Consider the following 13582-nt stretch of genomic DNA (forward strand, 5'->3'; position numbering starts at 1 on the left):
TGTGTGTGTATGTATGTGTGTATGTATATGTATGTGTATATGTATAGATATGTATATATATATATGTTTGTGTGTGTGTAAATATATATATATATATTTATATTTATATATACAGTATATATATATATATATATATATATATATATATATATATGACAACAACACTCATCACTCACAACAGTGACAAAACAATTACATTGACAATCATGTTACGTTATTTTCAAAATGTTTCCTTTTCTTTTTCATTGCTTCTTCAACACACTACTTCTCCGCTGCGAAGCGCGGGTATTTTGCTAGTTTTTTAATATAAGGCACAACAGTCATCACTATAACAGAAAAAACAGACTGACAATATTAACAGATATAAGAACATTTTAAAAATCAAGGTGTTATGTATTACATTGCCAAGATAAATATAATTCAAAATTTATATTACTAGGTGCATACACTTACCAAGTCAAATTATAATTAAAATAATCAATTTGAGTATTTATGAATGAACAAAGTTTAACAAAAATAAAAATTGAAAAATCTGTAATGATCAAGTGTACATCAGAGTAGATACTTGCTGATAATACATGCATAGGTATCTAACAACTATCCATATATGGAAAGTAAACTTTTCACCTAAAATTTACAGCATACTCTAGTTTTCACTACTAGATAGAAAGAAAAAGTTTTCTTTTTAAACTTGCAAGAACATTGTTTCCTTTATTTTTCCCTATACTATTTTTAATAACATCAGATAAGAAGCAATCTTGTGACGTAATGGTGGCATCACTCTTTACCAGTACAGATGGTGCCGAGTGCTGTCTTGTGATTGGTTTGCAGCAGACACATCACTTTACATTTAGACCTAAACCTGGAATGACATCTCATTCACACTGTGAAGCATTTTGCTATAAGATAGCAGAATCATTTACAGTATATAATTGATACAGTAGTAAACACTGCACATAATAGGAACCCTTATGACATACAGCTTTGTAAAACAAATACAAAGTTGATAATGCATGAGCATTTTTTTTTTTTTCGTTTAGCCTCTGAAAACAATAGCTTTTTTCAAAGCTGCCAAGGGCCTCATAAAAGCATCCCTGATCAGTTTACAACCAGCTAATCACACTGAAGCTGTCATTTTCTAGGTAGAGTTTGAATGATACAATGGATTCAGAAAGTACTTAGACCTCTTGACTTTTTACACGTTTTGTATTTTACAGACATGTGCTAAAACAGTTTAAAGTCATTTTTCTCCCCCCACATCAAGCAGCACTGAATACCTGAGTGAAAATGTGATTTTAGAATTTTTTTGCAAATTAATTAAAATAAAAAAACTGAAATATCCTCTTGACACAAGTATTAAGACCTTTACTCGGTATTTAGTTAAAGCCAATTTGGAAGAGTTTACTATACGGAGTCCTCTAGGTTTAAATATGACAAACTTTATACACCTTTAATATACAAAAACATTTAATACAAAAACAGTTTGTCTCTTTAAATTAATCATGATAAATTTACATAAATAAGTGAATATATACATGTAAATGACACATGGTTGAATGTTGTTCTGTGCTTTTAAACCTATACATATGTTCTGAACTTGTCTTCCAAAAATTATGCTACTGAACAGAAAAATGAAATTTACAACTGAAACAGCAATTTAACCAATATTTAAAAGAACAAAGCATGTATATATATTTAATATTTGGATAATGTGCTCAATCTAATCAAAAACACAACACTTACTTGTACCTTCAATAAGTAGTTCCTGCCCATGGCTTCCTAGAAGTGTACGAGAAAGAAATGGTGCAAAGTCCACAAAAATCTCTCGTAGCAATGGTGCTGCTTTCTCAAGAGCATGTTCCAGTCTATCAGAAATACTACAAAGAAAAAAGGAATATATAAAGTATGGATTATACTTTTCAAAAAATATCATTTGGAAACACTTAAAAGATATAGGAGATTAATTATCTTGGGAAAGAACTTTTTTTTATTAAAAACAAAGTCTACCTTATACAACAAAGAAGATAATATTACATACAATCAAGTCAAATTTAACAAAACATCACACAACCCCTACCCTTGGGAGAGAACTTAAATAAACATTTTGTATTAATGGTCAAAAATGTAACTGTGTTACAAAGTTAATTCAAATAATAATTGCACAGTATTACCATTTTGTTTTTGATTCTTTATTTTCTAATTGTTTTAGAACAAAGTCATCAATTTTCAGTAAACCAGTACATGTGTAAATGACATTAACACACAGTTTCCCTGGATGATTCTCTTTTCGCAACCTTAATTATGCCAGAATGTGTATCAAACAAATGGAAAACATTAAGTAACAAAATTATTAGAACTGTCACAGAGATTATCAAGCACATTTACTAAGCTAATGGTCAGACTGACACACTTTTACATGCAAACAGTTATTAGCCAATGTGCACTTATTAATGATTTAGTTTATACAATACCAAACTTTAACATTTCACAATGGATAGAAATTGCTGGACTCTATTTATGTTAATCAGTTTCAAACCATTAGTTTCAAACCATTTTGTTTTCCTCTTTGTTTAAATAAAATGTTTATATATGTATATTCAGTATGCAATTTGTAAAGTTTACATTTACATTTAACCAGAGAACTTCTCAGTGTTTTTTAACTGAACTCATTAAAGAGAGCTATACAAAAATAAACTGAACTGCAGTATTGACAAACTTTCATCAAGTTGATGAAGTATTAAAAACAAAACTAACTTTCAGTCATCCATGGTATTACTAAACTCTTGACCTAATTAAAAAGGCAAGCTCAGTTAAAAGGCACATTCTGGACCCCCTGAAGGTAGTAGCAAAGGAGAGAGTTAAAACAAAACTGAATGCCACTATGAATAATGCTGCACATTCTCTTTCAGACACACCAACACTGAGTACTTTCAGCGAACATACTATTCAGCATAAGTTTGTCAAGAAACGCAACAGGGGCTCCTTTATATCAATGACAATCCATCTGTATATAGCGCCTCACTGGGACAGAGACTGACAAGTTAGTCAGTTTTCTATATTATTTTTTTTTTGCTATATAGTCATTTTGGTGTGTGTTCAAACCAAAAGAGAGAGAGTGTGTGTGTGTGTGTATGTATTTACTTATCTACCTATTTATGTATTTATTATTTTAAAGAGCTTCTATAAAAAGCCAAATTTCCTCCTTGGGACGAATAAAGTTCTATCAATCAATCAATCATATAGTGCTTTGCAGATCTATCTATTGTCACAAACGTGCAATTGGAAGGCAGCTAGAGGGCCTGAATAATAGTAATACCACACCAGACCAGGGGGTGGCGACCTGCACTCTCTCTCTCAACCCTCTGCAGACCATCCACTGGAAATCCTTCTAGGTTCCGGTGCCCATTGATGACATCACTTCCGGCACTGGGAGGGGGCAGGGTTGTGTTTGTGTTGGGGAGAGGTGGTGTTGGAGGGTCCATTGATAACATCCCTTCCAGCACCAGCGCCATTGATGACGTCACTTCCTATGCTGGCCTTTAAAGCCTCTATACTATCAGTTCTGTTCTGGACTCTAACCTGTGAACATATCTCAACAATTTACTCATTTTGCAGCCAAGGCATATTATACGGGTGGCTGCCCCAAACCTTTTTGATGTCTCTTGGTCGTTTTGTGACACTATCTATCTACATCTAGGTGTCCACATTATGATTCAATTATTAAATAATTGTTATTTCCAATGTTGTACATAAACTGCAAATATTAAGGCAGATGCAGATGAATTGAAAACAAAAAATAATGAAAGTATATGTAAATACTGAGCAATTCATTTCAAAATGTCACTGTACAAGTAAAACTGTCACTTTTATGTCATTAGGCTGTACTTTGTAAGGCATTCTAATGGGGAACGGGAAAGTTAAAAATTAATATTGTTCAAAACCGCATCAGTTAGATATTACCTCATATTTGAAGCTGAATCTTCTGTCATTGGGGACACTGAGGGAACATATGGTAGGTTTGCTGGTCCCCCTCCTGTAAGAAAAACAAAATGATTGTATTTTACTTTAACAGACTTCATTCATGACAAATGTAATTTCCAATACTTTGATTATATTTTGAATAGTACATTGTTACAGCATATCAACTTTTATGTATATCTTTATCAGCATTTACATAAGTTTACATTTCATGCAAAAAATGTTATGTTTGTGAGCAATTATTGTCTTAAATCATTACTACTGCCATGCTAAGAAAGCACCTGGGAACAGAGATTGTGAGAGTGTGTGTGTGCAGTCGCCACCTCCTTTTTGGCAAGTTTCTCAAGTAGCCACTTCAAACATGTATAAGTAAGTTATCGTAAACTTATCTCTACCAATCTTCCAAGTGATAAACTGGCTCCTACAAAGTGCCTGATTAACTGACAATTACAAGAGCTTGAAAGAAAACACAAATGGATTATCTACCTACAGCCCACCTCGTACAGAACACTGCTTATGTCATTTCACCAACTGCTTATCACTGATTGGTTTCCAATACTACAATGTTAAAATAGAAAGTTTAAGTTGTCTCTAGATAAAAGTTTAGACAATTTTAAATAACTCAAAAATATCCTCCTAAAATTCTGAATGGATGACACTGTAAATTTTCTTTGTACTAACAGCTGTAGTTTAATGGGAAGTACTAAGAATGCATCAATCTCTTACAATTGCATATTTTCAATGCATGTGCAGGCTGTTAAGTAAATATTGTCCCTTTATTTATTTTCAACATCATCATATCACTGTTTTTTTTTCTTTTCTGTGTTTACCCCGGTTAGCCAATTGCCCACAATCAAAATTTCTTCTACTCACCACAGTCCTGGATATTCTTTGAGGGTAGACCAAATCTTTACATATCATACTACACTACCTTCAACTATGTCTAATTTGGCCTCACTCCATGTTTTGTATTTCTGCCCATTTCTAACAACCAATAACGTGCAGCCTGACAGAGCCAATGCTGTATAAAATGCTTTCTGGGTATAAAACAGGAAACATCAGACAGACTAACCTCTCTTTTGTTTGCAAGGTCCAAAAAACCCAAGACTAGTTCGACTGATGAGGTTGGGTATGTTACACTACATGACTCGCAATCATGTAACTGCACCATGCCTCCAACAAACCCAAGAAGATGATGATAAAGAAATACCCAAACAGTCAAAAAAAAAAAAAAGAACTCACTAAACCAGGAGTACCCAACTCCAGTCTTAGAGGGCCACAGTTGCTGCAGGTTTTCATTCTAACCCTTTTCTTAATTAGTGACCTGTTTTTGCTGCTAATTAACTTCTTTTGAATTAATTTTAATTGAATTGGTTTTTAAGAAATATTTCCCTGAATTTCTTCATCATTGCTCTGAATCGCTTCTTTTCTTAAATGGCACCCAAACAAGTGAAATGTGAAGTGAGTGAGCCAACAGAGGTCCAACTAAGGCAGGGCCTCAAACTCCAACCAGTTGCTTAATGAGGTGCCGAGTCTTGTCGTTAATTAAACTCGTTCTTTAATTCCATGGTTTGTTGCTGTTCTCATTGTGCAATAGCAGACATTTCCGAAATTGTGAATTTTCTCTTTTCTAAGAGCAGATCAGCATTCCTGAGACCTTCACCTTTCTTTATTTTCAGATATTGTATGATAGTCACAGTTTGCTGGTCCTCTTTTGGCTCATTTTGCATCTCACTATTGCTTGGCTGCTAATTAAGGAAAAAGAAACAATTGAGGGGTCTGTGTCTTCAAGAGCAAGTCAAATAAAATGAATTCAAAAGAAGTTAATTAGCAGCAAAAACTGGTAAATAATTAAGAAAAGTGTTAGAATGAAAACCTGCAGCCACTGCAGCCCTCCAGGACTGGAGATGGGCACCAAAGCACTAAACTAAGTCAGACTTATGCGAGTATTCTAAGACTAAAACTTGCTTGTTGTAGCTTGACTTGCATAACCACAGATTTACTTTGGCTGGAATGCGGATGAAAATTCCCATGTTCTGTTACCAATGAATTTCAGGAGTGAAAATAATGTAGCAAGAAACTCTGTCAACAGAGCCACACAGTGAGTGACACAGTAGCCAAAAATATCCATTTCACCTTGGTTATATCAAAAATTACTTTTGAGAAATTTTAGTGCTGAATGTATTTAACAGTACACAGATGAAGCATGTAACATTGATAACAGTGCCACTAATTGCATCCAGGCAGTTGATAAAAGGACTTTAAAGACTGTGTGTTTCCTTTCAACCTCGACAAAAAAAAAGGGTACTGTTGGAGTGATGATTAAATCACTGCAGATGAAAACGTGGCTTTACAGTGCTCTACTCTATTGCCTCTGTTGTTTTTTAGCTAAGATATATAAAGATAAACTGATAGCACCAGTCCTCAACTGAAGTAGTGCATTATACACATAGCCTTTTAAGAAATATACCTCTCTAGTTACATATGGGGAGTCATTCATGTAAGGGAAACCACTTGTGGTTGTTAATATAAACATCTTATGCAATATGACAGAATAACCAGTTGAGTATGCAGCCTAATATCTGTATGTAAAAACAACCACAACCATATACATCTATAATAATATGTATATACAGGGTGAGGCAAAAAGAAGTACCACATTTCAAACATTTATTCAACAAAAACGCTATAAGAAAATAAATTTCATTACGACGCAACGGTAAACAAAATATAAACTGCTCAAAAAAATTAAAGGAACACTTTGAAAACACATCAGATCTCAATGGGAAAAAGAAATCCTCCTGGATATCTATACTGATATAGACTGGGTAATGTGTTAGGAACGAAAGGATGCCACATCGTTTGATGGAAATGAAAATGATCAACCTACAGAGCCCTGAATTCAAAGACGCCCCAAAAATCAGAGTGAAAAAATTATGTGGCAGGCTAGTCCATTTTGCCAAAATTTAATTGCAGCAACTCAAAATTGTACGCAGCACTTTGTATGGCCCCTGTGTTCTTGTATACATGCCTGACAACATCGGTGCATGCTTCAATGAGATGACAGATGGTGTTGTGGGGGATCTCCTCCCAGATCTGGACCAGGGAATCACTGAGCTCCTGGACAGTCTGAGGTGCAACCTGGTGGCATTGGATGGACCAAAACATAATGTCCCAGAGGTGGTTCTATTGGATTTAGGTCAGGAAAGTGTGGTGGCCAGTCAATGGTATCAATTCCTTCATCCTCCAGGAACTGCCTGCATACTCTCACCACGAGGCCAGGAATTGTCGTGCACCAGGAGCCACTGTACCAGCATAGGGGCTGACAATGGGTCCAAGGATTTCATCCTGATACCTAATGGCAGCCAAGGTGCCTTTGTCAAGCCTGTAGCGGTCTGTGTGACCCTCCATGGATATGCCTCCCCAGACAATCATTAACCCACCACCAAACTGCTCATGCTGAATGATGTTACAGGCAGCATAATGTTCTCCATGGCTTCTCCAGACCCTTTCACTTCTGTCACGTGCTCAGGGTGAACCTGCTCTCATCTGTAAAAAGCACAGGGCACCAGTGGTGCATCTGCCAATTCTGGTATTCTATGGAGAATGCCAATCGAACTGCATGCTGCTGAGGAGGACATGGGGCCCTTGGGTCACCCTCATGAAGTCTTTCTGGTTGTTTGGTCAGAGACATTCACACCAGTGGCCTGCTGGAGGTCATTTTGTAGGGCTCTGGCAGTGCTTATCCTGTTCCTCCTTGCCCAAAGGAGCAGATACTGGTCCTGCTGATGGGTTATGGACCTTCTATGGCCCTCTCCAGCTCTCCTAGAGTAACTGCTTGTCTCCTAGAATCTCCTCCATGCCCTTGAGACTGTGCAGGGAGACACAGCAAACCTTCTGGCAATGACACGTATTGATGTGCCATCCTGGAGAGGTTGGACTACCTGTGCAACCTCTGTAGGGTCCAGGTATCGCCTCATGCTACCAGTAGTGACACGGACTGTAGCCAAATGCAAAACTAGTGAAGAAACAGTCAGAAAAGATGAGGAGGGAAAAATGTCAGTGGCCTCCACCAGTTAAACCATTCCTGTTTTGGGGGTCATCTCATTGTTGCCCCTCTAGTGCATCTGTTGTTAATTTCATTAACACCACAGCAGCTGAAACTGATTAACAACCCCCTCTGCTACTTAACTGACCAGATTAATATGCCATAAGTTTCATTGACTTTATGCTATACTCTGATTAAAAAGTGTTCCTTTAATTCTTTTGAGCAGTATATTTTTATTACTGTACTGGTCCACATCCATTTCCACACCACATCCATTTCTCCATTTCTTCCAGTTGGGGATGCAAAAAGTTCTCTAGCATTTCAATTTAATGTTCTGAAGTGACAGTGACAGTTGCTCCACCCCCTCAAAAAGTAAGGGCCTATAATGCCAAATTCTGCAACAGCGCACCAAACTGTAACACGCTCACTGTGCAGGGGTCTCTGATGAAGCTCATGAGGGTTGGTTTCAGCCCAATAGTGAAAGTTTTGCTAATTTACGCAACCATTCAAATGGAAATGCGCCTCCTCTTTGCACATGATGATTGCATCTCGATGAACAGTTTGCAGAATGTTCGTGCACAACTCTCAACACCTCTCCTAGTCTCTCTCAGCAAGATCCTGCACTACCATCCATCATTTTGTATGGATGGAAATTTAAGTTTTCATGTAAAATCCTCCTCAAAGACATGTTGGAAATGCCCGAAGCAGAATAATGTTTGTGCACGGTCGGTCAGTCGGTAGATAGATAGATAGATTGGATAGATAAGATGGATAAAATAGATACTTTATTAATCCCAAGGGCAAATTCACATAATCCAGCAGCTGTATACTGATACAAAGAAACAATATTAAATTAAATAGTAACAAAAATGAAAAAATGGAAAAAAAATAAAAATAAAAAAAGCAGACAATAACTTTGAGTAATGTCTAGGACACTGCAAAATTGATGCCCTTACAGATTGGATATTTTCAGGCATTCGTACAGTCCGAGGACGGCCTGGAGATTTTTTGTTCCATTTTGTACCTGTCTATCTAAAGTTAGCCTCCGACTGAAGAATTGTTTTCCGATTTGGGACATCACCATTAAGAGGAATGCTGAAGTGCATTTGGAAGGCACATTGTGTGGTGATGATGGATTTGATGTTTTTGATGAATGCTTCGACAGCGAAAGCAAGGTGCGCACCACACCCAGGCATGTTGCTGACTGAAAACTACAAGGGATTGCCTATCAAAGGACCCCCAACCCAACCCACTCGACTGCCTCTGCCTCACGCAATGACCTTGAGAAATGTGGTATTTCATTTTAGTTCACCTTGTATTTTTTATTCTGTATTGTATTCAATAGTATTTATAATTATTATATAGTGTGCTAGGCTATTATGTGGAAGCATGCTTAATAATAATAGTTAAATTATCCATCCATGCATTTTGAAAGCAGCAATGGCTATTGACACAGTAGATACCCCCCCCCCACAATGTTCCACATAAATTTCCTAACCAAGTGGGCTTGATGGAATGAATGGCTCCTCTAGAATGTCAAATTTCTTAAACATGTAGGTTCAAATACAACATAGAAACAATATTTGGATTAAATAAAAGATAGGCATTTACTTCTTCTGCCCTGCTTCTACTAAAATGTGACATGTCCCAAATTTAGACCAAAGTTAAAAGTGCTTTGTCTCTCACTCTCTCTCTATATATTTTGCATGTAAGAATTTAGATCCACTTTAGTCAGCTATTTAATTTCAGCATTAACTGTATGAATATGATTGTCAACCTGTTATGATTCACATTCCTAATATTGACCACAATTTTTTTTGTGTATTTAGCATACATACAGAATAAATGAAACGCCAATTGATTGCAAGAATGTATTCAAGCGTTTAAAAATAAGACAAAAAAATACACAGTTAAGTGCCTAAACAGCATGATCACCAATTAACAGATTTTTGTCTGTATAAGGTATTTACAAGTCTTCACTAAATAACTTGGATGACATAGGTCCAGACAGACTACATTTTACAGTGCTGGAGGTGCAAACATGAGGAACCACCAATAAAATATTTTCAAATTAAATTTTAATTTTCAAATTTCAGTCAGTACTTGTACACATAATAAATACATGGCCAGAAATCTAAGTTTAGATTTCATATCTTATGGGCTTTTAACTATATCTTGTGAGAATAAACAACAAAAGCACCCCTTGCCTGCTAGTATTATTTCCGATTTACTTAAGATATCCCTGAAAGAGGTTCAAATTTAGATCATTGACAAAACTTCACACAAACAATACAGATGTACAGAAACACTCAAAATTCACTGAACTCCAAATAGTGACTAACATTCCACCGAGTTTTCTGCAGCTGTAAAAAGGCCATTACTTTACGTTAGAATATTTCCTGCAATATTCTGCTTACACATGAGGAACTTCTTCATGCAAAGGAGTTAATTTGCAAAGACAAGTCCTCCATGACTTTATGCTAGCTATTTTAATTTTTGAACAATTAGGAATATTACTGTTTTTAATGAAAAATGTTGTTTAATAAAAAAAAAAAATCCAACAAAAAAATTCAAGTATCAAGCTATGAATTAACATCAATATTCTTTTTATTCCAAACATCATGAATATTTCCTATCTAAAAAAAAAAAATATATAATTTAAAAAAAAAAAAAAGTTTACAATACCTCTCAATAATACTTCAATTTTTGATCCACGGCGTATCAAAAATCAGGCTCATGAAGCGTGTCTTAGTTTTTAGTGCTTAATTGAACATTTTTTTGAGGTAAAGTATTCATTAATCGTGGCACTGGAAATTGGTAACTTGTTACACTTTGACTAGCACAAACAAGAAATAATTTCACTGCACTCTGTAGGCCTACAGGTGACAATAATGACCCTACAAATTACAGGGTTGCCTGATGAAGGGGCCTTAGCTGAATCGAAAGCTTGAATTTGTAATCTATTTAGTTAGCCAATAAAAGGTGCCATTTCACCCTACTTTCTCCTGTATTAATGTATGGCTAACACGGTACAATACTCTACTCCTACAAATTACAGTAACAGTTCAAAAATAGCCTAACAGAAGTCTGAACAGGACAATTATTTCCCCAGCAGAATGGATTTAAATGTAGCTTAAGTGACCGAGAAAACTACATTGATTTGAAACATATAATGCAAGTGGCTGAAAGCAGAACAATTTTTGAGGCGAGTATCACTTAGGGATCGTCACAGATAAAAGAACATTCTTTTTTCATGTAGATTCAACTGAAATAAAATGCCCACAAACACCTCTCCCTTAAAGGAAAAAAACATGGCACCATGTATCTTGTCATGCTGAACTGCATCATTGTTGCCACATCTGGCAGAAATCATGAAGAAGAAGTTTCAATAAGCCTGTCTGCAGGATACACTGGAAAACACCGAGCGTTAAGAGGTGTAGCGCATTAAGTAGTTTGACTAAACAGAAAGGTTTATCATAATGTGCAACTGCTACTGAGAGTAGGATCAAAGATATGTGGCAGTGGGGAACAAAAATCAAAGCCTAAAGCCAAGTCTCCGCTGGGCTCTATGTCGGATAAAAAGCCCGGGATGCTGTTTAGATTTTTTCATTATATACTTCTTCAGCTAAATTTCTACACTTCTTTACCATGATTTATTTAAACAAAAAAACTGAAAGATTTTTGTCAGTCCCAGATGTAGACATGACAACTCAAATATGGTGCCCACCTTTGGAAGAGTATTGCGACAAACACTATTTTTAGGACAAGAAGATTTATTATAATTTTTCATATACCTTCCAAGTGAAGTATCTGCTAGCTAAATGCTCCCTGGTAGAGAAAACAGATCTAAAGTGGAAAAGAACAATGATGCTTCACAATGGTAAAGTGGCTAATTGTTTGCAGGGATTCTAGTCCTCCATTCCCATGGGAATGTTTTATACGTATTACACTCCAGTGAAGAAATCAACAAAGAAGTCAGCCTTTCCCATGTGTTTAGTAGTACTCCACACAGGAAAGTTGACAGAAAAAAGGGGGTCAGAGAGCATTTGTCTTTAACATAATTTGCCCTGAAGCACACAGTATAGCTCCATTAAAAGGTAAGATCCTGCAAATACATTCTTTCTCACATTATTACCAGACCACATGTTTATTCCCTCCATGTATGCTGCTGTAAAAATCACTGTGGTAATCTTATCGAAGATGTTCCTGTCCATTTCTGCTACATATATAACCTTTAGGCTAACAGTGAATGGGGGTGCCTGGTAGAAAGAGGACTTTGTGGGCAAGTGGAAAATTAAAGCAGTAGTGTACACACAACACATATCGGAGATCCTCATTTTGATCAGTGTGTTAGCCCCCTGCCTCTCTTTATGCATAAATATTTTCTCTAGTTCAATTAAAGAACTACTCCATCCAACAATTCTAATTTATGTTACTTATCCCAGATTGGATTGGCAAGAGAAAAAAAATATACAATTTTTTCATGCATAATAGAAATAAACGTTTCTGATATAATAGTGGTCTGTAGAGACCAATGCTGGAAAACAGCAAATAATATCAAAAAGTGCATGATAAGAAAAATCTTTACTTATGTCACATAATCCAAATATCAGGTTATCCAGCTGTATGTATTTTTACTAAAATATTGTTATACACCTTTTCCATTTTTGTTCACAAGACCATTTTTTGAAACACCCTCACATGTATCTAAGCATTTGAATTGAAGACCTAGGCTGTGGAGGAGCCAGAGCCAAAACCAAGTAACACAGGACACACAGTGGGAAACAACCCTGAAAAGTGTGCCAGTCCACTTTGGGAAGACACAGGCATATCCACAATCACTCCAATTAGAAGTCATCAATTAACCTATGCTACAGAGATGTGGGAAAATAATACAGCATCCAGAAAACCCAACCAGACATGAACAGAACAAAGTTGCTAAATCCACCCCGTCTTGTGAATTGCTTTTTCCAGTGTAGTATCATGGGGAACAATAGTCTGGGTACAGTACAAATAAAGAACTGACTGTGTAAAAATAAAAAATGTCACACATGTCTAAACAACATTACTCCCCTATTAATAGACCAACAGGAGCTCTAACATAACTCTGTGCAAGAGACATTAAAAAGTATACAAATGATTACATAAGAGCAGCAATGCAAATATTCTGAAATCAAACACTTCGACATCTTGGTAAAGATGTATTTTTAGGAGTGGATAAGGTGTTTCATGAAATTAGGACACTGATTCAAACTACATTGAGGGTAATGTTATAATGTATTTAATACGTAACTATAGGTATCTTGAGGGTGTTTCGCAGCACTCTACAATACAATCTCCACTGTGAAAGGTTCAATATGAAAAAGTTTTATTGTATTTTGTACGAAATGATATTAAAGAAAGTGGGGGAGATATCTAAGAAAGTACAAGAAAGTAGACTGAAGTGGTATGGACATGTGATGGGAAGAGACAATGAATGTGTGTGCAAAAGACGGGTGAGAATGGAAGTGCAGTGAAAGAGAAAGAGGGGGAGGCAAAAGCAGAGGTGGATGCATA

The 13582-nt window shown here is 36.0% G+C and overlaps 1 protein-coding gene across 6 annotated transcripts in view; it reads right to left on the reverse strand.

Moving 5' to 3' along the window:
- lrba (LPS responsive beige-like anchor protein) overlaps window positions 1–13582 on the reverse strand; it is a 792225-nt gene that overhangs the window by 606509 nt on the left and 172134 nt on the right. For 4 of the 6 annotated variants that reach the window (XM_039750241.1, XM_039750238.1, XM_039750243.1 and 1 more), the window contains exons 31-32: window positions 3961–4033; window positions 1744–1877 (exon numbers count right to left, since the gene is read on the reverse strand). In XM_039750241.1, the coding sequence (XP_039606175.1) occupies window positions 1744–1877; window positions 3961–4033 (207 nt within the window). The remainder of the gene's footprint in view (window positions 1–1743; window positions 1878–3960; window positions 4034–13582) is intronic. The other 2 variants (XM_039750242.1, XM_039750239.1) reach the window with 1 other exon arrangement.

Source organism: Polypterus senegalus, chromosome 4 (assembly GCF_016835505.1).
Source record: "Polypterus senegalus isolate Bchr_013 chromosome 4, ASM1683550v1, whole genome shotgun sequence".
In the NCBI taxonomy this organism is placed as follows: domain Eukaryota; kingdom Metazoa; phylum Chordata; class Cladistia; order Polypteriformes; family Polypteridae; genus Polypterus; species Polypterus senegalus.